This window comes from Galleria mellonella, unplaced genomic scaffold, assembly GCF_026898425.1.
Source record: "Galleria mellonella isolate WM207_F2 unplaced genomic scaffold, CSIRO_AGI_GalMel_v1 utg133, whole genome shotgun sequence".
Classification (NCBI taxonomy): Eukaryota; Metazoa; Arthropoda; class Insecta; order Lepidoptera; family Pyralidae; genus Galleria; species Galleria mellonella.
Window position 1 is genome coordinate 1,442,361 of NW_026441990.1, and position 27,015 is coordinate 1,469,375.

At 32.2% G+C, this 27,015-nt stretch overlaps 2 protein-coding genes across 4 annotated transcripts; one reads left to right on the top strand and one right to left on the bottom strand.

The window, feature by feature from the left end:
* Window positions 1-4,742: 4,742 nt before the first annotated feature.
* On the bottom strand, window positions 4,743-22,274 carry LOC113511181 (UDP-glucose 4-epimerase). The gene is given in 9 exon segments (XM_026894794.3): window positions 4,743-5,195; window positions 6,136-6,180; window positions 6,183-6,306; window positions 8,023-8,136; window positions 8,905-9,084; window positions 10,506-10,619; window positions 11,843-11,963; window positions 14,243-14,383; window positions 22,130-22,274. Coding segments are annotated over 9 exon segments (1,095 nt in total). The 5' UTR covers window positions 22,150-22,274; the 3' UTR covers window positions 4,743-4,959.
* LOC113511009 (40S ribosomal protein S7) lies at window positions 17,831-26,816 on the top strand. 3 transcript variants are annotated; one of them, XM_052903142.1, is made up of 5 exons: window positions 17,831-17,838; window positions 23,817-23,980; window positions 24,461-24,645; window positions 25,563-25,710; window positions 26,699-26,816. In XM_052903142.1, the coding sequence occupies exons 2-5, from the start codon at window positions 23,819-23,821 to the stop codon at window positions 26,774-26,776; spliced, it is 573 nt and encodes a 190-aa protein (XP_052759102.1). In that variant the 5' UTR covers window positions 17,831-17,838; window positions 23,817-23,818; the 3' UTR covers window positions 26,777-26,816. The 3 variants fall into 3 exon arrangements, with proteins under 3 accessions (XP_052759102.1, XP_026750366.2, XP_031768003.1); XM_026894565.3 differs by lacking the exon at window positions 17,831-17,838 and adding an exon at window positions 23,394-23,444 and having other exon boundaries at window positions 23,819-23,980; XM_031912143.2 differs by lacking the exon at window positions 17,831-17,838 and adding an exon at window positions 23,429-23,569 and having other exon boundaries at window positions 23,819-23,980.
* The last annotated feature ends 199 nt before the right edge of the window (window positions 26,817-27,015 follow it).

Sequence of the window (27,015 nt, forward strand, 5' to 3'; positions counted from 1 at the left end):
CATCAGATCTTCCTTTGCCCGTCGTTTTGGTACCTTTGTATTTCCAACAATGTACTATAAAATTAACAAACTGTGTCCACTCATAGGTCATAGTTCACATATTATGAAACACAAATAATTATCTTTTATCATTATGTTACGAGCCAACTGAAAAACTGGTCTGGAAAGTAATAACATACACATCTTTCACATAGATTACACAACACACATTCACACATACTCAGGAACATACCCACGTGTCCACGATACAGGTTCGCCTAGTGTGGGGCCCATTGTATCTTGTGTGTGTAACTTAGTATTTTTTGTTCAATAATAAATTTATATTTCTATAGGTATTCACAAACAAAAGTAAAACAAAGTATATATACAAAAAAAACATTTTATTTCGCAGTCGAAACAGATAGTATGTAACAATTTTATATATAGCACCTTAGAATATTTGCAGTTAAAAAAATATTGCACCTTAAGGTGACATAATGCAATTATCAATGGAATGATACGTTTACAATAAATGCCAATATTAACATTTTGCCATCACTATTTCACAAAATAATCGTAATATTAAAACAATTACTAATCTACTTTTAACAGCAGATCCTAATATCATTCAAATATTGTGAAGCGATATTAAACACAAAAAAAAACATACACAAGTACACAAACTACACCATCGATATTGTTAAATTAAAAAGTTAACAATACCTACTTGAAAATTATAAAAAATAATTATTATATTTATAAAACATTAGATATTGTTTTGATCAATCATTATAAATTTTATATGACGTTTTGGGCAGTACTACAAATTTCCTCATGCTTTCAACTTGTTTATATATTCAATTTATTTAAATTAACAATGGGTGTTTTAGTGAAATACCTACCTAATAAGTAACAGATTACAATTTTCTATATTTTTTTTTAAATAGGAATTATATATTGCCTAAAGAAAAAGTTTTCTTTTTTTAATAGTTAATATTAAATATTCGCGTTATTGACACATATTTAAAATACCTACACTATAGGGACTCAACGCAACGCAATTGCAGGTAAATAGCCCTTCCGGAACCACGACGTGATGTAATCCACGTCGAAACGTCGGCAATAAAAATTAGGTATATAGGTACTAATTACCTATAATCTTATTACGCTGAGTCCCGATAGTGTATTTAAAAAATAATTTTTATTCTCAATTAATCAATCATATAATAGTAATTCATCAAAACAATAGTTTCCAATCAACATTAATTTTAACAAATAAATATGAAAAACGACTATATTTAAGCAAATCTAAATAATATTATGAAACAAAGAGTAATTTTGTTACATTATATGAGGCCATAATTTCGGCTCTCGGCGTTAGATATTTTCTAAATGTCTACCTTATTAAAGACACAAGTGTATCGACTCATAATTTACACGTTTATTTTATTGAGTACTTTTGGTACAGTCAGCATCGAATATTACTCTGAGTTATTGTTTAAATAATTATTTATATGAACATGAAACTTTAAAAAAACTACATACTTTTGTGAATTACAAAAAAATATTTAGTCCAATTTTTGTACGATACTTGTACACAAACCTCTAAATTTTAAATTAATAACCATCCAAAGAATGTTAATCAAAAATGATTGCCACTTGTAATTTATTCTGAAATTGTTTGTACCTTTAAGGTGCTAAGAGACAATAAAATATTTTAAGATTTTGTCCCAAAAAAAAAAAAACTATTACAGTCGTAGCAAAATCAGTTATTTTGATTTAAAAACTAAACTACTGGACTGATTTCGATAACATTTCTATGGCACTAATCTGAAAGAATCTCAGATAAAAAAAAAAGAATTTCACAAATCGGTTTATAAATGACAAAGTGTGAGTAACAAATATAAAGAAAAAAACAACCGAATTAAGAGCCCTTCTTTTTTTTAAATCCATTAAAAACATAGTAGTTGTAAGAGTGTATATGTGATGAGTCATTGTGTGGATGATTAATCAATACTTATATAAAATCTAGTTTTCTTTTTATACCAAAGAGGTAATAAATAAACATACGGACTACCTGACAGTAAGCAGTTATAGCATCCTATGAGTAATATTAAATATTATTCATAAAAACTAAAAATTTCAACACCAATGTTGACTGTTTTGCCACAGTCTGTCAATAGCTAATTTTATGAGATGTTTAACGTTTTTATGAATAAGAAGGTAAATCTATTTTTTTTATACAACTTAGAATGGCATACAAGCTGACGGCCCACCTGATAGAAAGTGGTAACCGTCACCTATAGACATGAGCAGTACCATGGACATAACAGAGTATATTCTTTAGCCCATGATACCCGCCATGCGTTGCCATTCCTGAGAACACAGGTGTTATTCCTCTGTACCCAGTAAATTCACGCCATATCCCACCCTTCAAACCGAAACACAGCCATGCAAACACAACTGCTTCACGATTGAAACACGAATGGGACAGAGGTACCCAAGCAATCGACTTTTGTACAAAGTCTCCCTCTGGTAAATCTACAGTTAAGTAATGACTATCAAGATAATTAAAAAATATATGTCAAAAAAGTTATTAAAAGTTTTTTTTAGTACTTTTATATATTATAATAGACGCTGGAGTAAACTTTATATGTTTGATGTAATAATATTATATTTAATACCAATTTATATTTTATAATAAAATGAAAAAAAAAATCTGAACTAACAAAATCATGTCTAGCGTCAATCACTGATAATATAAATTTAAATTTATATTCCCCTAAGCTTCAGACAAGAAAAAATATTTGCTATAGAAACAATCATAAATAAATATTTGGTACATTTAAATTCAATATGGCAACACAATAGGAACATATTATTCTAGTAAATTATTAAAAAAAAAAACTTATATTATTACATAATTCGAAATAAATAAATGTATTAAATGGCACACATGGATTTGTTATAAACTCTTTGGTCAAAAGGAATCATGTGCTTCATTTAACAGCTAGTATAGGTACTTACAATTTAAAAGCATTCATAACGACGTAAGGGCAACTTTACAAACATCTGTCAATTTTAGAAAACAATTGACCATTTTTTAATGTTTTTGATTAATTACTTAAGAAGTACCCTGATAGTGTAGCAAATGTTAATTATGCAGTAATGTTTATTAAGCTAACACTGAACATTTGGATTTTGATTGCAAAAATGCATTTGAAAAATTATAATAAAATGGTCGATTTATTTATGCAATATTTGTTTGTTTGTAACATTTGATTGTACAATAAAGTCTTAAATTATAGTATACAGAGGTCTTAAGAATGAGTACAATGGCAGACTTATCCCATAAAAGAGATTTCTTCCAATCGACCCCTGAATGTCTGATAGTTCTAACGTTATAAGTTTTTTTTTTTTTTTTGTAATAGTAACAGATAATTGTTTTTGAAAATCGACTGATAACTGAAACGTTGCCACACTTCAGCAAGCAAAAGTTATGAACGCTCTTAATTATAATTACACTGGTATTTCTAACAAATAATACGGATGTACATTTGAATAAAATTTAGAAAATAAAAATTACTATGTAATTTTTACTGTTTGTTCCGGCACTTTCTTTCAAGTTTGAATTTAGTTCGAAAGAAAGCGACAAAACATAATACTTAAACGTTTTATATTATTCCTAATGCAAAATCATCAATAATTCTAATGTAGCATCAATTTCTTTTAAGTTTAAATTAAATTACAAAAAAAAATTGTACAATTTCACATATATCTAAATGACATATAAAATTTTAAAAATGCCTCCATGGGACACTAACATATTATTAGTTAATAAAATTAAGAACTAGATCTACACCTCGGTTCCCTCTATCAAACCTGTGGATCTATCTATCTATCTATCTATATATATATATATATATATATATATATATATATCGACCTCAACGTGGTCTCCTCGTGACATTATTGCTAATGAATGATCTCTTTAGTTGCCTTATTCAACATTGTAAATCGTAAATAAAAGTAATATATAACACGTCGCTATCTCCTTTTATCGTGAGATATGATCAGACGGGGTTTTAATTTATTATTTTTGTTTATTATTTAAATATGTATCCCTGTATATATATTTTTTATTTTTACATTAAAAATAATTATAACATTATAACAGCAAAAGCCAAAACAATGTTATAAATCTAGTATGTTAACATACAAAGTTATAATAAATGTATTTAACCCGACTCTAGATATTCCTGAGAAAATAATTTTTTTCTAAATTTTCTAGGTTTCGTTTTTCACTCTATGGGCCACTCCTCTTTGACCATTTGTCTGGATATCAATTATCTTTGGCAGGCTCAAAAACTACTAAATAAATCAATGATGTTTATAATATTATTTAATAACGGTAAATCGATCATCAATCAAAGTTTTTGCGTGAGTTAATTTTTTTCGATTTTTTTTTGAGAATGAATTTTTAAAAAACAAAAAATTGAGTAAAAAGTGAAAAACAAATGAAATTATTGATTTTTTAATGGATTAGGGTGAGTTTAAGGGACAAAAACCTTGTTCCCTTATTTTTTCCAAAATTTCAATCAATTGGTCCGGGAAAAACCGTTGCTGTAAAATTTTCCTCAAAGTAGCGAAGGTTAGTTCTTACTAATATATACTACTAAACTACTACTACTACTATATATATATATATATATATATATATATATATATATATATATATATATATATATATATATATATATATATATATATACAATGTAGAAATTTAGTCAAATCACTTGGTTCATCGTATCAAAAATTAAACTAAAATGGTCTTAGAGGACCGCGTGGAGGTCGATCTGACAAAATGTATTTTGCTAACAACGGTTATTAGTCCCAGTTATCGACAATCCCCTTTCTCTAAATTGAGTAAGCAAATCTATGCTTTACTACAAGCAGTTAATTATATTTAGATCTTAACTTCTATACCTTCTTGAAGCCGTTGGGGTTGTTGCTCTGCCACCTCCACGTGTCCGCGCACATATCCTCCAGGGTCCTGGTGGCCCTCCAGCCGAGCAGCCGGTGTGAGAGTGACACGTCTGCATAGTTAGCCGCCACATCGCCAGCACGACGTTCCACGACGCGGTAAGGAACCCGGCGACCGCTGGCCGCCTCAAACGCAGCGATCATTTGCAGCACTGAGTACCCGGTACCGGTGCCTGTTGGGATCAATGGCATACTCTAAGTCCTATATCTAGCGGTATTCACTTCTTCAACTGAATAAGGGGGAAGAGATTGTCAGTGACAGGGACTAGAGATATAGAGTATGTATATGTATATAACACTTTTTTTATACATATATATCTGATTATACAGGGACTATTTAGTTCACTACTCGCGTCCGTGTAACCTAACTTTAGGCTGCAGCTGAAAATCAGTGCTTTGCTTTCAAGCAAAACTATCTATTTGTGTCACTGTGACATACATAATGAAAACATACTTTTAATTATACAACTCGTTTATTAAATTCTAAGAATTTTGTTAATTTAGGTGTGTCATAGATGTTACAAATTAAGTATTTATATATATATTTATTTAATTGTAATATCCATTACACAATCAAATTGTTTAATTAGTATTATATTAATACCAAACGATAGATAGACAATAAGGATTGAAAATCATGAAATATTAATACAATGAAATATATATATATATACATATATATATATATATATATATATATATATATATATATATATATATATATATATATCATTATATATTATATATATAGTGCGCCACCTACCCTTTGTTTTTCTTTCTTTTCTCAATGTCCTATACCCAAAGGTTGTCTGGAAGCGATTGCTTAGCGATAAGGCCGCCTTTTGTATCATTTCTTATTACAGTTAAATGTATTTACTATTTTATAATTGGTGCAATAAAGTGTAAATAAATAAATAAAATATTAATTAAAAAGCCACAAACAAATCCAAACAATCGTGGTTAATTCTTGGTGAATTTCGTCACACTGGTGCCCCGCCAGCGTATACCAATAGCGCAGGTAGAATCATTATTCCAATATCATCCATTTAAAATAATCGTTTAAGATCAATCAGGTCGTGTGCTTGCTATTTCAGCATAAGAGAAAAGTATTACCTAAATTAACAGCGTGGAAGCCGCTGAACCCTGGCTGCCGGAACAGCTTAATGGCTTTACGTGTCCCTCGGCCAGGTCCTGCACGTGTATGTAATCTCTGACACCGGTGCCGTCCGGCGTGGGATAGTCGGCGCCGAACACTTTTAATTCTGGCAGTCGGCCCACAGCCACCTTCAATCGAAAAAAAAAAAATTAGAACAAGAACATACTTTTTAGTGAGGAACTTCAAGATGTAGTTTTTTTTTTTTTTTATTTAGTGAGACCAAGATCAATATTATTAATGTTTTGTAGCAAAATATACTGTATCTTTTGACTAATCTGTATTAATTATTATTTTTTTATTACTTTTACTTTTTATTAATAAAAATTAATTTACTTTACTAATCTTACTAATGTAATAAAATTGTAACTAAAAAGTGCCTGTACATAGGAGATATTGAAATAAAATTGATGTGTTTTAATAAGAGAAATGGAAGCTAAAACAATAAAAACTTTTTGGAAAACTTTGTCTGTCTATCCATCTATCTGTCTGCTACGCCATCACGCAATAACTACTGCGCCAAATTGGATGCAATTCAAAGCGCTATTCCTCAAGGTCAAATTTAAAAACTGGATGCACTATTTAGAAATGGACTACTTCATTGGTTTTCCTACTTTTGAAATATAATTATTTAGCGTTCCATTGCTCCTGCTCCCTCCTATCGTCCATTAGGCTACCCTAATGGGAGATAAGCGTGACAGATATGTATCTATGTATGAAATATAAGCGTACAAAGTAGCGGCCAGAACAGACTAGTAAAGTATAAACTAACTTGACATTGATTACGTTGTACAGATATCAATTATGAAACGGAGCTGGACTACGATCTCTTGATAAACCCTATCATAGCAACATTGCAAAACCTAGACTATTAAATAACACTATAAAAGTGCTTGTAAACATGCCCATTTATATAAATGTTAGGTACTTAATTTGTCGTGAAGTCGTTCTGGCCAATATTAAATAAAAATTTCGAATTAAGAACGTCCATAACTTTTGCTTAACGAAACGCGGCGACTTCACAATTAACTGTAATTATAAAAAAAAAGAGTATTCAATCGATTCTGAGGAAACATTTCTTCAAACCTATTTCTAAATTTAAAATTTAAATTTGATATCATAGAGAACATTTATTGTAAGTATAAAATCATATTCTAATAGATTTATGTTCATATTATTGTGATTTTAGTCTATAATACAGTAGTAACACGAGATTATCAAATTAAAATATATGGTTAAGATTAGGAGGTAGTTTTTGTTAAAACTACAATACATGGAGGGTATCATGGGCGAAACAGTTTGCCATTCGAAGTAGTATAAAAATAAAATAAAAAACGTTGTTTCGCGCAAATCAGGTCTCGGGATGGGTGTTGATCCCGGGACCTGATTTACGCGAAATCAAACCGCGCGTGCGCGATCAGAAGGCCTACCATGAAATGTTTTCCGAAATTTCGGAGCTGAACGTAAAATAAAATTTTTAAAAAACACAAATTTGATGTATATATATATATATATATATATATATATATATATATATATATATATATATATATATATATATATATATATTACTCCTTTGGACTTTTATGATAGGATTTATGACGAATGAAATGTTGAACTCCATTTACTGGATCGATTTAGGTATGAACATAAACACGAAATTGAGTCCGAAACTTCGGAATTTCATTTCATGGTAAGCCCCCTGATCTATTTAAGAAAAGATTTTTTCTGAATTGGATCGAGTCTGCATGTTATGGGTCGAGCCCCCAGACGGTCGTTATTCAGTTTCTCATAACACACGATATACAATTATTATTATTAATAATAGGCATAAAAAAGCTACATACCTGTGCTATATAGGGCATCAAGTTGTTAGGTAACCCGGTGGGGTCCTCACCGATACGGCCGCTGGGATGCGCCCCCACCGGGTTGAAATACCGAAGCGATATTATCATCCATTTCTGAATAAAAGAAAACAAATTTGAAAATAAATCGTGCTCATTCGCGGAACCCTTCAATATTAAAAAAATAAAATAAAATGCGTAATACTGCTTTCGAGAGAGCTAGTCCTAAAAATACTATAAATTTATATAGGTAACTATATCCCGAGCTTATAGCTTTGTCCGCGTAAATGATTATATAAAAATAAATGAATATATATCTTGTGTTCAAATTTAGAATATAACCTATCCATGTGCTAAATTTTTATGGAATCCGTTCAGTAATTTTTACATTAAAGAGTCCATACATCAACATTTTTTCTTTGCATCTTTTACGATTTTTTTTTTTACTATTGAAAGATCCTACGATTGATCACGCGTGGTATAACAACAATACAAGTAAAGTTCCCAGGGTATGTCTGTAAACACTAAGACGTTATCCAAATTTCTGTGTGTCCAGTGGTATTTATTATTTAACAATTTGAAAGTGATTTCGATTCCTAGACATAAATAATTGATGAACTAAATGCTAGTACTGCAGGGGAAAAGATTGTTAGTAATGGAGACTGAGAATCCCATTGCTAGCAATATACCCAACCAGGTCGACCTCTTCGCGTATCTCCCTGGAAACTATCATGGTTAATTCCTGATGAATTCATCATGATGGGCTAACTGACCCGTTTTCATTCTCATCTATCACCCCTCACTTGTGCTCCGCTAGTGTATCCCGTTAGCGCAGACGGGGTTGCCATACCATTTTCACCCATAAAAAAAAATGCTAGTACTGACCTGATCGCTAATACACAGATCCTTCATGATCTCTTCACATATATACTTGGTCTTCCCGTAGGGGCTGGCGAGGGCGCGGCCCGTGGGGTGTCCCTCCCGCAGCGGCAGCGTCTCCGGCTCGCCGTACACCGTGCAAGATGAACTGTATACCAGCTTGTACACGCCGTATTTACGCATCACCTGCAAATCTGTTACTGTTATCTTTTTGGATAGGAAAAGATTTTGTTGTTAGAAATCTCGTAAGTACATATGATATTTAATTTTTTTTTTTATACAACTTAGAATGGCAAACAAGCTGACGGCCCACCTGATGGAAAGTGGCAACCGTCGACTATAGACATGAGCAGTACCATGGACATAACAGACTGTTTAACGGAGTATACTGTTTCGCCCATGATACCCCCCCATGCGTTACCATTCCTGAGGACTCAGGTGTTATTCCTCTGTACCCTGTAAATTCACGCCATATCCCACCCTTCAAACCGAAACACAGCCATGCAAACATGTAATAACTACTGATTTAACTTACGTGTAATTAGATCGAGAAAGCTCGATTAGTTTTGAGACCAATTCGGGACCCTTAATCATGAGCGACTGTGACGCGAGCGCGAGTCATAATAAGCTTTCTCAATTAAATTACACATAGGTTAAACCGGCAGTTATTATACAAGGATTAATTTAAAAAAAATAAACCTCACATAATTAAAACAAGTTTACCAGAGGGAGACTTTGTACAAAAGTCGATTGCTTGGGTACCTCTGTCCCATTCGTGTTTCAACCGTGAAGCAGTTGTGTTTGCATGGCTGTGTTTCGGTTTGAAGGGTGGGATATGGCGTGAATTTACTGGGTACAGAGGAATAACACCCGAGTCCTCAGGAATGGCAACGCATGGGGGGTATCATGGGCGAAACAGTATACTCTGTTATGTCCATGGTACTGCTCATGTCTATAGGCGACGGTTACCACTTTCCATCAGGTGGGACATCAGCTTGTTTTCCATTCTAAATTGTATTAAAAAAAAAAGCTGATTATTATTATTACATAATATGACATTTTGAGAAAAAATATGTAAAATGTAGATGTATGGTCACCTAAAATAATGGCCACTAGGAGGAAAAGGGATTGATAGAAATAGGAATTAAGTTTTTTTGTTTGCTGACATGACATGTTCGATATGATTCTTTGCTACAATTTATAAAGATCTGTCCAGGTGTTTCAAGGTTATTAGCACTTTTTTATAACAGTGTTTATACCGAGGCTTTTTTAAATTTTTAATAAATTTATAGTTATTTATTAACATCTATAGATACTCTTAGCTGTGTGGTCACAGCATAGAATAGAGCACCCCTTCCTTTCCCATGGGTATTGTAAAAAGTCGACTAAGGGAGGGTATACAGCAGCGTCCCTCTTAAAATTAAACTAAAGTCGCTGCGGTTGCCAATCCACCAGACAAGCTTGGCAACTACTAGCAATCTCTCCCCCCCCAAGGTTATATTCAGCCAGTGGCCAGTAAAAGACTGATATGATAGATACTATGTTTATACAAATAAATATAATAAATGTTTAATGCAATGTTTAATATTTTATTTATATTACAATACCTCTAGTAATGTGCATGTTCCCGTTATATTCGCCTGGTAGTATTCGAGAGGCTTCTGTACCGATTCGCCGACAGCCTTCAGGGCGGCGAAATGGATGACACTGTCTATGTTGTGCTGGAGGAACGAAAGAATGAATGCATGGTTTATTTTCTCCTCACGAAAGAAATGAAACATACAATAATTAGTGGAATGAATTATGTGAAAATTATTGCACTTAGTTACATGCATAAGGAGAGAATATCCTACTAATATAATAAATTAGCGAGTCGCTAGCTACTTGTGCTCCGGTTTTGCACAAGTAGCAGAGTGCATATGCTTATTTTTTTTTTTTGCATCAGATTGCTGCGTCGCATATGAATTAGATGTGTATAGTAAGTTATCCTTAAAAGATAGACATATACCATCGCGGACTTTTTTATAGACCTATAAAGAGAAAGAGTCCCACCATACATTGTTTTGCTATATTTCCAACGGAATATACAGACAACGTTTTCGATAAAATTGCCCATATCGATCGGATATCTTTTTTCGAATATGTTAAAAATCTGTTGTCCAATATATATATATATATATATATTTTTTTATATATATATATATATATATATATATATATATATATATATATATATATATATTTTATTATACTCTATTGCACCAAGTAATAAAGAGAACTATATATGTGTATATATACAGTAAATATTAATAAGAATTTTGATACTAAAAGCGGTCTTATCGCTAAGCAATCTCTTCCAGACAACCTTTGGGTAGGGACATTGAGAAAAAGACAAAGGGTAGGTGGCGCACTATTATATAAATATTATCATATACAAACATATATACATACATACATACACATACATATATAATATATACACAATCAAATATATACATAACATACACATACTTAACAGCACACATACAACAGAAAAAAAAATGACGAAGGGAAACGAAAAGAGAACACAAGAAAATAGTACTAAAGTGAGAGGTAGTTGGATGACACCCTTTTCACATATTTGTTATTGAATCAGTATATAAAGATTGTAACTATATATGTGTATATATATACACATAGACCGAGACATAGTTACATCAGGCAGATCAAGGAAGGAGTTGGTGTCGTGTCGTATCAAGAGGTGAAGAGACTCGCTGAAAATCGTAGTGAGTGGCAAGAGCTCCACCGACAAGAACGCAGCTTTTAAATTATATATATATATATATTTTATACAAAGACCATTATATTGAATGAATACACAAGGTATTTTTCATCACAATTTGCACGTACAAAGCAGCAGTAAATTGTGGTACTGCGGAAAAAGGTAGTGATATATAAAACTAACATTTTCAAACACGTTACTCAACCCGTTCTCATCTCGGATGTCGACATCGTAAAACTGTATAGTTCTGTTGGTCAACTCTTCAACGACCCGCAGAGGTGCTGGTTTCTTCTCACCTTGTTCCCTGCAAATGGAACGGATATTTATAACTAGATTCTCATATTTTTCAACATTATAATTTTTTATAATTATTTATAACTGACCACTACTGGACATCGGGCTTCCCCAGGAGAGTTTTGCCAGTAGTTGCTACGCTTGGCTGGCGGGTTAGCAACCGTAGTTAAGCCTTTGAGAAAGTTTTAAGAAGGACGCTGTCCATCCCTCGCTCTTCCTTAGTCGCCTCTTACGACACCCACAGGAAAGGAAGGGGTGGGGGTGATAATGGAATAGTAACCAACCCGCGCTATCGGTATACACTGGCGAAGCACCAGTGAAGGATGATAGGTGAGGAAGAAGCAGGTCAGTTAGCCCATCGTGATGAATTCAACGAGAATTGTTCACGATGGTTTCCAGGGGAACCACATGGAGGTCGACCTAATAGGGCATATTGTTAGCAATAGGGTTGTCAAACTCCATTGCTAACAAACCCTTTCCCCCCGGAAAGGGATGGCCCATACACACACCGGGTGGAGCACACACGACGAATGATGTTTTCATATTAGCTGTTAACAGTCCACTGGTGAACATAGGCCTAGACTTATCTTAAGGGATTGTTAATAATAAGATTTAACAACCCCATTGCTAGAAATATACCCTATCAGGTCGACCTCTACGCGGTTACCCCTGGAAACCAGAGTGGTTAATTCTTGTTCAATTTATCACTATGGACCAACTGACTTGCATTCATCCTCACTTGTCATCCTTCACCGGCACCCTGCCAGCGTATACCGATAGCGCAGGCAGGATTAACATTTCATCTTGGGGGGTTCATATTTTGATTACTATGAAATTCGAGTGCGTTTCAGTAGTCTCGTAGTGTTGATTTTTAACACAGGAGATAAACAAGGATGCATCTCATCTGATGGTAAGTAACTACCACCGCCCATGGGCACCCGCCAGTGGAATTGTGTTTTTGATGGACGATAATGGAATGGTACGCCCGCCTGCGCTATCAATATACGCTAGCGATGCACCAGTGAAGGATGACAAGTGAGGATGAATTGCTTTCATCAGTGACGAATTCCATAAGAATGAACCAAGATGGTTTCCAGGGAGAACCGAGTGGAGGTCGACCTGATAGGATATATTACTAGCAATAGGACTATTACATCCCCATTATTATTACCACAGAATTATCATTCATTAAAAAAATCAAAAAAAGTCACATTTCTAATATAGTAGGATTCCATTCGCACAATCAAAAATCTTGTTTATCCAATAGATACGAGATAATAGTATCAGCATTCAGCAACTTATGAAATAGGCCGATTACTTGTAACCGATAAGTACCTACAAGATATCTGTTAAACAGACAATAATTACGTCATAACAGATTAAGGAGAATAACACCTATTTGAATATGTAAAGATAGTCTATCGATTTATTATCGACCAGCTTTTACGCGTGGATTTAAAAAGTAAGAAAATCATATGTAATCATTATAAGTAGTTTAATTAATAATATGTATTTGATGTTTTTGTACATTATAAGTTTTGTTTTTTATGCACGTAAAAATTATTAATTCACTCTTGCGCCACCTGCCCACTTCTATTTGTTCTCCTTTAATCAAAGGTTGTCTGTAAGAGACTGCCTTAGCGATAAGACCGCCTTTTGTACCTTTATGTGTATATTTTAATCAGTACTTTATGCTACTGTATTTCACTTGAATTGTTTATATGTCATTGTTTATTTTTATGTTTCTGGTGCAATAAAGAATTAGATAAATAAATAATAATAAATAAAATCATCTTTTAGATGGAGTATCAAGATGAAATATACACCATACTTAAAGTTAGACTTTCAGGAACATAACTATAAACTGCATTCAATCTGGTGCAGCGTGATACCGGAACAAATATACCGACAGACAGTCAGAGAGATAGACAAAACAATGTTTCGACATCTTTTTTTTTATATCACAAAGGTGGCAAACAAGCATACAGCCCGTCTGATGGTAAACAGCTTTTTAAAAGGCCGGCAGCACACCTGCAACGCCTTTAGTGTTGTGGGTGATCATGAGCGGCGGTAGTCACTTACCATCAGCTGAGCTGCATGCTTGTTTACCCCCTACGTTGTAAAAAAAAAACTGTCGCTAAAGCCTATGGACGCCAGTAACACTAGCAGTGTCATGTGCGCGTTGCCGACCCAGCAGGAACTTTAATATACCCTTTTTGAAGAACCCCAGACTGTAGTCTCTAGAGAAAACCTCGGCAGAAAATCTTACTAAATCAAAAGACTACTCACCGATACGAGTTGCAAAGGTTATCTATGACAATTATCTCGAATTGGGTGTACTCGTCCTCCCGCTCGAGGAGTGCTGCGACGGTGTGCGAGCCCACGTAACCTGCGCCGCCCGTTACCAATATGGCGGGTGTCATGGCGGCCCTGGAACGGGATTTACATTTGAAAATCGAATTGTATTTTGAATTTATGGCTTGGTTGTTGGACTTTTAAGCCAATTAATATGAAGATTGTAATAACCACTGTTTCCGTTCGTTTTTTTTTTTTTACTTTTTTACTCGTAAACTCAGCTATTGTTTGAAAAAAGCAATAGCTGTATTTCTTGCACTTTATTCTCATATTATAAAAACAGCTATTTAAAAAAAGCTTATAATTAAGTTATCCTGAATATAAATTATTTTTATTTAATATTTATTTAATTTCATAATTGACAAAAACGTTAGTAGGTACGTGAGACTCAAAATTTCTTATTGTTTTTCGCCCTATGATTCTTTGGGACAAGTATTCAAATTCACTGGTAGAACACTGCTTTAAAAAAATTTAATTATTTTTGTTCCATTCCATATATAAATTACTTGAAAATGCTGATGGGGTCGGATGGGCAATGTCCACCCCAGGATAAGAGCACAGCATACACCAATGGACAAAAAAAAAGTATGAGAGAGTATAATTTATATAAGACTTTTTAAGAGGCCTCTCCCCCCCCCCCCCCCCCCCCCAACCCTGGAAAATTATTTTCAAAACGATTTAAGACAATTTTCCAAAGGGGATTAACATTAGATATTGTACAGTCAGTATCAACGCGAATACGATATATAAATACGACAAATAAATACGAGGTGACGATGTACGATTGTACGTAAAGTCGTCACAATATATTCGTATGCGTATCTAGGAATGTAGTTTATAAGTCATCACAAAGATAACAAATGAGTAGCTAATGAGTTTCGTACATTACCATCATTATACACAGATATACTCACACACAATACTTATAACAAATCTAATAAACTCAAAAAAATATAAAACTGAATGTAAAAAAATTTTAACTATAGAAAGCAATATCGTCGTGTGTTCTTATTAAAAACAAAATCGTGTAAAGATGGGGCGAATGGCTAAATGGAGCGAATGATTAACCAATCAACTTTTGTGTTAATTGTTGGATTATAGTAGGGGATCTTGGGTAATTTAATAACAAAATATGAAAGAGTCATGTTTTAGGGTTGAGAAATTCAAAGTCTGTAGTTATACAAAGATTTGCCTAAGTTATGATTTTACGTTGATCAGTTTGTATGAAAATTTTAGTTTCCGTAATCATTCGCTACAGACGCAAAAGTTTTCAATACGAATAATTGACGTTGATGCACACACATTAGTAAATTATTTATAAAGCTCACGCTACTAATTCAGTTGATTATTATTTATTAAACTCACATTAGTAACTAAGTTGGTATACAGAATAGGCGACGGTTACCACTTTCCATCAGGTGGGCCGTCAGCTTGTTTGCCATTCTAAGTTGTATAAAAAAAGGATAATATAGAAATAAAGTTTTTGATTCAATGGTAGTGTAACTAACTGAAAATTGTACAACAATATGCGTCCTCTAAAGTTTACAAATTAAACAAATAAGTGCTAAATACAATGAGTAGAATTTTAATAAATGTACATAACGTTTTGATAAAGTATTCTAAACCTTATAGATATTGCCATAAGGATAAAAATGACTTAACGACAATTGATGGTCTCGTTCTTACAATGAGCTCAAATCGTATTTCATGCACATGTAGAAATACAATGTACATACACAACTATTCCCTTGTATGCCAAAAATGCCGTAATATTATGTAAAGTTACAACCAATGTAAATATAATAAGTAGCTGTCAATGGTTTATTTAATATTCCAAAAGGGTCTGGCCCCTTAAGAAAAGCGCATATGTACTCTCAAACATATCGTTGCGAACCTTCACTTGCACATTTATGTGGGCATCAGACAATTCTGGGGTGTGCAGTCCGTAGCCGTGTAGGTCCCGGCATAGAATATATCATCCATCCATCCCTTCCTTTCCTGTGGGTGTTGTAAGAGGCGACTAAGGGAGCTGATGGTAGAGAGATGGACAGCAGTGCCATTCGTAAAGCATCACCAAAAGCCAGACTACGGTTACCGACCCACCTGCCAAGCGTGGTAACTACTGACAAAATACCCCTTATGGGCGAGGCTATGTTCAACAGTGAACACTTAATGGCTGATACAACAAAACAAAGTCCATTAATTGCGAAGAAAAAAAAAATGCCAAACGCAGGTACTATCTTTAATGTATGATTAATTGATAGGACGCCGCTTTCTAAATTCAAATATGATCAACCTAATGTATCTATGAAACATCTCCGTCTTCATCGATGTTTCGTCATGACTGAAGAAGCTGGCTGTTTTATCATTTTAATAGCACTCAATAATTACGATATCCACCTGACCTCCTTAGTTATCGAGAGCTCGAGATTTAACATGAAGTGCATGTACAAATCGATATACTAAGATCGATACAAAAGTCGGAAGGTTATCGATAAACCTATCATCCTCTAAGCAACGTAATCCTATTAATATTATCTAAGAACAAGGAATAACATAGAATTAATGATAAAATAAAAATTACAAATCCTCTTCTTATGCAAATATAATTACTAAAAAGAGGACAAAAGATACACCATCAGTTACTATTTTTGTCAATTCATAGCAAACTAGTGTTTCCAGCGTGCCGCGTGTATTATATTTCATATATGTATAAAATATACTAAATATGATATATAACCTATCCGTGTACAATATTTCAATCAAAATATTCAGTCATTTAAACGTGACTTAATAACAACAAAACATCTCCACAAATTTTGACATTTATGTACAATATTAGTATAAGATTGGAAAGCTGAATCGAAAAACGTTTTTCTCCTTGGCGGATCCATTTTTCTCTTAATTTCGATATAAAAACTATGTCATCGCTCAAGTTTCTACCGTGAAGCAGTTGTGTTTGCATGGCTGTATTTCTGTTTGAAGGGTAGAATATGCCACTGAATTTACATAGTACAGAGGAATAACACCCGAGTCCTCAGGAATGGCAACGTATTGGCGAATATGGCAACGCATGGGAGGTATCATGGGTGAAACAGTATACTCTGTTATGTCCATGGTACTGCTCATGTCTATAGGTGACGGTTACCACTTCCCATCAGGAGGACCACCAGCTCGTTTGCCATTCTAAGTTGCATAAAAAAAAGTTGTAAGAAATATTACACGTTTACAAAATTTTATCAGTCAGTCGATTAGTTTCGGAGGTTAGCGTGAAGAAACATCGTGCGTAACACGGGAGTCTTATAATTATGATAAACTATATCAAAGCCGATAAACCATATTAAAGCAGACAGACAGAATCGGTCAAATTGATAATAGTCGATTGTTTCCAACAACAATAAAACTTATCTTGTTAAACCGCTACATCTGAGTGGACAGTTAATAATTTAACGAGAATTCATCAATTATTATAAATTTTTATATTGATACATAATGAGCTTAAAATGGTGGAAGAATCTGTCAAGTAGTCATTAATGGAGGGGGGAGGAGGCAAAGTCTAAATAACGTCTCGCATGGCCTTCTTAATATTTTATTTCAAATAATAAATGCCATACAATCACACCAAATAGTCGAGGGATGGATAGCAGCGTCTCTCTTAAAAAATCACCAAGGCCTAACTGCGGTCCCTAACCCGACTGCCAAGTGTAGCAGCAACTGCTGTCAAAATCCTTCCTTATGGGGAAGATCTATGTTCAGCAGAGGACAGTTATCCGCTGATATAATTAAAATAACATTCATTGCCTGTTCCTCAAGCAAGAGTACCCTGTATGCTGTGTGGAACTAGGCCAAGAACACTTTGGGGAACAACACAAAATGCAAAATACTGGAACATACCTAACAGATTTGGTATTTCAAATCTTATGCGTAAATCTCGCATGAGGGGAACAGGGAGTCCACATTTCAACAAGTAAAGAAAAAAACGGAAAAATTCTTATGTAATTAGGTAATGGACGTCCAAAAATAGATCAACATTAGGTGTCGTAAGAGATGACTAAAAGAACTTAATAGTAGAGGGAGGGGCAACAGCGTCCCTCTTAAAACATCTCTAAAAACCTATCTGCAGTTACCAAACCGCCTGTCAAGCATGGCAACTACTAGCAAAATTCCCCTTATGGGACAGGCTTACGCTCAGCAGTGGACAATTAAGGGCTGAAAAGATGAAATGATTTACGGTAGTAGAAGTAGATGAAAGTTGAAAATCAAATAGGTCGAATTAGCTGGATATTTTTTATCTGAAAGGATACACCAAATCGATTTACAAATGATCAAGTTACGAGGTAACAAACGTTAAAATATATAACCGAATTAAGAACCTCCTTTTTTTAAGTCGTTTTATAATATATTTAACTAAACTGACCTTATGTGGTTTTTGAGTACGGCACATAATTGTACTGTCTATCGAATATGTAATCTAAGTATATTAAATAAATAATAATAATAAATTTACCATTTTTATATGTATAACCCATTGAATAACTCAATCAAGAATAACTCATTGATCACCAACATTCGAAAGCGAAGTTTACACAGGAATACCTTATTCTGAGCAACAGTAAGTTTTTTATGAGGAAAACTATCATTATAGTTGCCATTAAATCGGAATGTGCCCATTAGAGTTCTTCGATTCATTTAATCTGTTGACAGTGTTTATAGTATCAGGAAGTTACCCAGATATTGAAATGAACATATGGTTTCCTGTTGGCCCGTATGAAATTACATAGCAATTTTTAAGAGTGTAGATGGATATAAACAAGTTTTATAGTTATGGTAATAAGTCTATGGTTATTTTATAACAACATGTAGTTGTAAAGTACACTCAATATTGTTTTAAATACAACAAATAGATAGACAAGGGTCTTGTCGTAAAATGGAATTGCAATTGCTAGCAAAACAAACTATAAAACAGTACATTTGTACTAACTAAATGTTGTGGATGTGTGTACAGTATATTTAAATAAATATGATTATAATATTTATTCAGTGTTTCACAGGTAGATAAATATCTTTCAAAGTCATATCACGACACTATAAAGGCAGAGATTCGTGTAACATACCACAGAACTTCAATTAGATACGGTACGTCAATTAGGCATTTCTTCATAACATCTACAGATATTATACCAAATCTAAATACACCTAATATAATAAGTACTTATTGGTATAATAAGTAGTATTAGATAATAACAAAATATAATTACTAGAAACAAAAAAAAAGTAATAACTATAAATTTTAATGACTACAAACACAAATACTTATTTCAATATAAAAATTAAATACTTTGACGAACTGGCACTGTATACAAAACACAAAAAAAAGTTTCAAATTCAAAAATAGAACTACTAACTTTTTTATTGGAATATACGACAAACTCGCACTACGACGCGACGTCAGCTGGGTCACTGTGAGGACGGAGCACTAATCAGCGTTATAAAATGTTATCAACAAGCACTATATGGCTCAGTTAACGCATACGTTATCAATGCTTGTATCAAAACACTCGAGTGGTATTTCGCGTTATGTACATATTTTTACTGTAGTTGAGTGACGTATTGTTGGTCACTTTTAATATAGAAATAGATACTGGTTGCTTTCTCGTCGGTACGCTGTAACATTTTTCCTTGAGAAATTCTACGGGAAAAATAATTTTACTCAGAGATAGTGCAATTTATTATTTTATTACAAAAATATACCGAAGTTTCAGAAATTATCCTTAGTAGAAATAAATAAATAATAAAATATACTGACACTAGTTGTTGGCAGTGATTTTATATGAATTCAATAGTATCATACCACTGGATTATCAGATATAGTTTATCTATTGTCTCAATCAGATACGAGAATTTTTAAGAAAGAGCTCAGAAAAAATCAATAATACTTACTGACTTTTAGATTAAATCTTAAGAATTTTGATGTTTAGATGTACAAAGGTCATGATAAAATTTTAAATACATATTTCTTTCTTCTTACATAAAGAATTGAAAAGTTTGATTAAAAAATTAAAATATGGTATGCGCTGGTGAGGTACCCATGAGGGATGATAAGTGAGAATGAAATAGCAGGTCAATTAGCCATGCTGAATCACAATGGTTTCCAGAGGGCTCACAAGGAGGTCGACCTGATAGGAATGGAACTGGGTAGCCTGCATTACTAACAATTCACAATTAACAAATACAAACTCCCAATGACTGTTATGGTTTAAAACTGCAGATAGCTAAAGACTTTTGGTAGTATGGACTACGATAGGTCTATATCTAAGGATAAGTTCAATATCAGGTATAAAGATATCAATGTTCAGCAATAGATATTGGATGACTGATAGCTAGATGATGATTGAATTAAATTACTATTGCATTAACCTTCCAATTAAACCAAAAATAAAAGGCTTAATTTTATATATTTCCTTTCTTCCTCTTGCCTTTGAAAAGGAAAGGCCACACAGAGATTAATTTTAGAATGAATTTATTTTACATCTAAAATACAGGTGTAAAATATTTTTTAAAGAAATTAACATTATTACATATATATAATGTATATATGTATAAAAAAATTTTGCTAATCAATACTATGTGGTATGTTATATGATCTTACAGACTGGTAGGTGAGATTTGGAAATGATTTATTTCAAAATATAAAAAAAAAATATGCCCACCACTATATACCAGGTCACAAGTTGCCTAAATTTACAAACAGCATAATAAATTATTTAAAAAAAATTAAATTTAACACTTTAGACCACAAGTTAATATTCAGTATGAAAATATTACTACCCCATTAGACATTTCAGTACCAACTTTGTGACATTGTTGGAAATATATAGTTCAGGAAATAATAGAATAATAATTACAAAAAAACATGATAGTATTTATTGTTTGCTGTATTTTTTTGTAGGCTAAACCTGTCGAACAATATTATATTGTCAACATCTGCATGTTTTACAAATAAATAAATCTTGAATCTTGACAAAAACTTTTATTTTTTATTCAAAGGACTTTTATCTTCTTTAGGTTTCAACCCTATCATACCCTGAACTGATGACTGTAATAGTAATATTTTTCATGTGTTTTAGAATCAATAGAGACAAAATTCATATGAAGCCAACATAAAAGTAAACTGTACATTGTAAAAATAACTATAAATATATGTGTAGAATTGCACAAAAAATTGAGGACAAATTGAAAATGTCCTGCTTCTTTTAAAAGCACTTAAACTTGAATGTAAACTATTCAGACAATAAAAAAAAAAAAATAAAGGCTATTTATTTTATCAGCCAATTTAAAAAAAGAGGAGATTCCAATTTGATCATATTCTCATTGTCTGTTCTCTCATAATTTCATCATGTATGAACACATTTAAAAAATCTTCTTTATTCAAAATTATATACTTTTAGATTAGTCAAAATTGATTCGGTGGTTTAGCTCTTAAATCGAAATAAATGGTTTTGCTATAGTTGAAAGTGGTGTTTTTTTTTCATGGATCTTAAATTATTTTAAGGCTACATGGAATGGCAAAAATGTTGATGGTCCATCCAAAAGTGATTACCGATGCTTTTAGATATGAACAATCTATTCTATGTGCATTGTACTCCTTATATATAGCTATTCCTAGGAACTCCATACTCTGTATTTTCAATACCATATTACAAAAACATCTATCAGTTTATGCTTTTAGGAGGACTATTACTACCATTAAAAAAAATTACAAACACTGAATTACTTCTTGCATTTATTAAATTACAAAAAAAATAATAAATGCCAACTTACCCATTTAAATTAGTTCTCATTATTTTAAGTCGCTTTGACGGTCAGTATGAAGACGGCACACAACCTTAACACGTACCGGTCTAATTCAAGGTTTATTTACTTTACAGCGTGCGAAACATTGTCCAGACTGAAATAAAAATATACCAAGTACTAGATACAAGGACGTACATACAGTACAAAATACTAAAATATTAATTCTATCTTTATAAATGTATAAATCTTATTTCTATGGGAAAAAAAATTAATATTTCTCTGTTCAGAGAAATAAATAATTGCGGCACATTTCGCAAAATTGTATAATAATGAAATTGTACCATTTATATATCATTTATGAATTAGGTGTCTAACTAACAAATCTTTAGCTGAGAAGAAACAAGTTGTCTAGATTTCTGAATTATTATTACCAATAATAAAGAACTGCCAGAACTGAAACAAAACAAAATATAGATATCTTTTATTGCAATTCGAAAAATGTTATATTATAAATGTATACAAACGTTCGGAAACAGTTTTCATTTCATTTCAGTCAACTTAAGAACCAATAAAACTTAATATAATCTTTATATTTTCAATATTTAGGTATTGATTTAATTAATTAGTAAATAATCTTGCTACTATTATATACAGTTTTATTATTTAAAAAAATATTACATGGTAGCGTCTTATTAAATTAGTTATCAAATCAATCGACTTAACACAAATTTCAGAACTTTTATTAAAGTGGCATTGGTCACAAAGTGTCACCTTAAGGTACGAGTTTAGAAGAGTTCTAGTTTCATATATCTAACATTTATTTTATTTTATTGATAATTAAATAGATTTTAAGATTCCAAGAAATTACTGATTTATTTCAGTCTTGTATTTTTAAATGAAGTCAGTAGTATACATTTCACATAATTATAAATATGTATGCATACAAAATAAATGAAATTATATGTATTCTCAGTTTCTGAACGATGCTAGAAGTATTGCACTTATCTAAATTTCTAAATGTCCCATATGACTTAAATTGCCACTTATAATTAAAATATGCATAACAATAATAATAATTTTTATATACATTTTTTATTATATTATATTATGTACATTATATACATATAAATATATTAAGGCACAACCCATATAGATCTTATTTAAAGTACAATATTACTATATTTATTTTTATAATCACGTTTAAAATAAAATAGAAACATATTACTATAAAATTGTTAAAAAAAAATTCGTTTGGAATTTGTATATTACAACATTAGACATATTAATTTTAAGGCTAGGCACACTAATGCTCCCTCTCTTTCGCTCCCTTCAAATAGTCAAGGTAGTAGTCTTTGTTGATTTCAAAGCAATTTTTTAAAAATAAGTCACATTATTACACAAATATTGTTTTAATTTGTTTCACACATTAACCAGCAACATTTGTATGCCAATTAATTATTATTTACGGTAATGATCTTCAAGATTATTTCGGGTGACATTTCCTCTACCTGATATCAACGTTGTTTTTATTACCAAAAGTGAAATTATAATCATTGTACAGAATTTACTATTTAGGCCTGATAGTAAACAGATAAATAGCGTATTGGATGTATATATATGTTTATTGCTATTGAAGTTTTCATGTAATAATTGTGTTAAGTTTTCTAACCTATAAGTGAAGTGTTACTCAAAAAAAAAGTGGTTGGTGCATTTCAGATGAGTACGAAAATCATCAAGGCAGGTGCCGCTGAGGCCGATCCGTTCGAGACATCCATCTCGCAGGCGCTGGTCGAGTTGGAGACCAACTCTGACCTTAAGGCGCAATTGAGGGAGCTGTACATTACTAAGGCTAAAGAAATTGAGCTACACAACAAGAAGGTACAACATTAATATATCAAGCTAATCCGTAGTTCGATATTAATTATATATATATGTACATATTATACTTAACTGTCCCTTTGGAGTGATGAAGTACAAAATCAATTCATTATTACAAAAGTTGTTGAGTAGGCTAAAAAATTACCAGGCCTACCACTATTGTATTCTGGAATTTTATATATTAATAATACTATGTATGTAAATAGATGTCACATTGTATGCACTCAATGATTTTAATGATGTTCATGTCTAAATAACAGTTACTAATATCTTACACTTTTTGTTTTTTAAAATTACTATCTGTTATTGTATTTCATGTCACTCTTGAAAAATACTAATATAAACTACTTATTTCCATGGTTTACATAGGCATTGAATTATACTTAAAATATTTAAGAAATTTCTTAATGTTTTCTATAGCTATTTTTTTTCCTGTGTAGTGATGTAAAACCATAACCAGTTTTTTTATTTTATTTCCAGTCAATAATCATTTATGTGCCAATGCCCAAGTTGAAGGCATTCCAGAAGATCCAGATAAGACTTGTCAGGGAATTGGAGAAGAAGTTCAGTGGTAAACACGTTGTGTTTATCGGTGATCGTAAAATTCTTCCCAAGCCTAGCCACAAGACACGTGTTGCTAACAAACAAAAGAGGCCACGCTCCAGGTAATATATTTTATCATTATTATTTTAATGATCTGGTATAGTATGGTATTGGAAGTGGAACATTCTCTTTCCTGCTGATTGTATCCCTGTTCATTCATTATGATATGGTTGTGACCGAATCATCAATAACAATGATGGCATGTATTATGCTATAAAATAAAATATAAAAGATATAAAATTAGTACAAGTTGCTGTACAAAAAAAAAAGTTTCATAAACACATTGGATTAAAAGTATTTGAATTTAGAAAATGTAATTTATTGGCTACAATTAGATTTTACTGTATTTAGTGATATTTTTATTGTGTAAATACATACTAAAATAGATTTAAAATTTCAATGTACTTAGTTAACATTTGTGAGGTCTCTTTAAAATATATAATGGTAGACACCAAAGGTAGTGCTTGTATTCACATATTAAGTAAGTAATTTAATTTGAAATAATCATGCTAAATATCACACATCCAATGAATAGGATTGTTTTGTTACACATTATTATTGGTTGATGGAATATTAATAGTCGAGGGTGTCTAAGAGTTTTTGCATTCAATCAAGTTCAGAAATGCTGTTAATTATTCATTCAATAATAGATTCAACCAAAAAAGGATATAACCTACCCATGTAATAAATTTCATTCAAATGGGTTCAATAGTTTTTGCATGAAATGGTTACAATCATCCATCCATTTAATCTTTCTTTATAAACTTTCACATTAGTAATATAATTAAGATTTATATTTTTAGGCATTTTTTTTAACTGACTCTAATATTGTAACAATGTATCACCTATTTCAGGCATGTTAAGCTACTGTTTAATAGTCTTTTTTATTGAAAATTTTACTATCTACTCATATCATAAGGTGAAAGAATACATTGCTGCACATCCTTATATATTTTTTTCAAAATGTCAAATTTCTCAGGACCCTGACCTCTGTATACGACGCTATCTTAGAAGACCTAGTGTTCCCTGCAGAAATCGTCGGCAAGCGTATCAGAATCAAGCTGGATGGTTCACAACTTATTAAAGTGCATTTGGATAAAAACCAACAAACCACCATTGAGCACAAGGTACATTTTTTTTATATAACTTAGAATGGCAAACAAGCTGATGGCCCACTTGATGGAAAGTGGTAACCGTCACCTTTAAACATGAGCACTATCATGGACATAACAGAGTATACTGTTTTGCCCATGATACCACCATGCGCTGCCATTCCTGAGGACTCAGATTTTATTCCTCTGTACCCAGTAAATTCACGCCATATCCCACCCTTCAAACCAAAACACAGCCATGCAAACGCAACTGCTTCACGGTAGAAACACGAATAGGACAGAAGTATCCAAGCAATGGACTTTTGTGCAAAGTCTCCCTCTAGCAATCTTTGCAAGTGTAGATGAAGTTTTGTGAAATTATATATTGCCTATGTTACTCAAATAGTGAAAAATTGAGTAATTTTTGAGTTTATCCATTAAAATAATAAAATCTTCCCTGTTTATAATACTAGTATAGACCAGTCGACCTGGCAACATTGTTTTATCCTTACTACATTTTTTCTTTTTGGAATAAAAATTATCATATCAAACAACAAAAAATATGTTGTTGGGTAGGATATTTCTAAGCAGTTTAAGTTTAAAAAAATAATTAAAATTGAATGAACTGTTTCTAAAGATTAGCATGAAGGAATATCGTTACACAAAATTTTTATTTATATAGATATTAAACTTGCTGTGCAAACTGATAATAATAATACAATAGACACTAATAATCATCTACAAATTAATTCATTCCACTTTTTTTTTTTTTCACCATTGAGGCGGCAAACAAGCTTGCGGCCTACCTGATGGTAACCGGTTACATAGCCTAAGACATTACGCGCGCGTTGCCGACACTGAAGTAACATCTTCATCCCTTTTTTGTAAAACTCCACTTGTTATTTATATATTTAGCATTACTATCATTATTAGTACATGGCAGCTAGTCGAATTTATATAAAATAAATATGATAAAAAATATTTTTTTAAAGACAATAATTATATACAATTTATTTATTTTCAGGTGGACACTTTCCAATCTGTATACAAGAAGCTAACAGGACGCGAAGTCACCTTCGAGTTCCCTGAACCTTACTTGTAAATTAGATTATGATTTTACAATAAAGTATAAAAATCCGTAATTCAATATTTTATTATTCTATTAATGTCTCTATGATATTGCGTGCAAATTAATCTGTATACACAGTAAGGCTGTAGGTCCAATTCCATAATAGCAGTTACCCTTTTTTCAAATGTCTTTTTTCGGCAGCTAGATGTTACTGAAAATAGTTTGATCACTGCCGGGCGAAAATTTCAATGTGCTTACAAATTTGTTATATA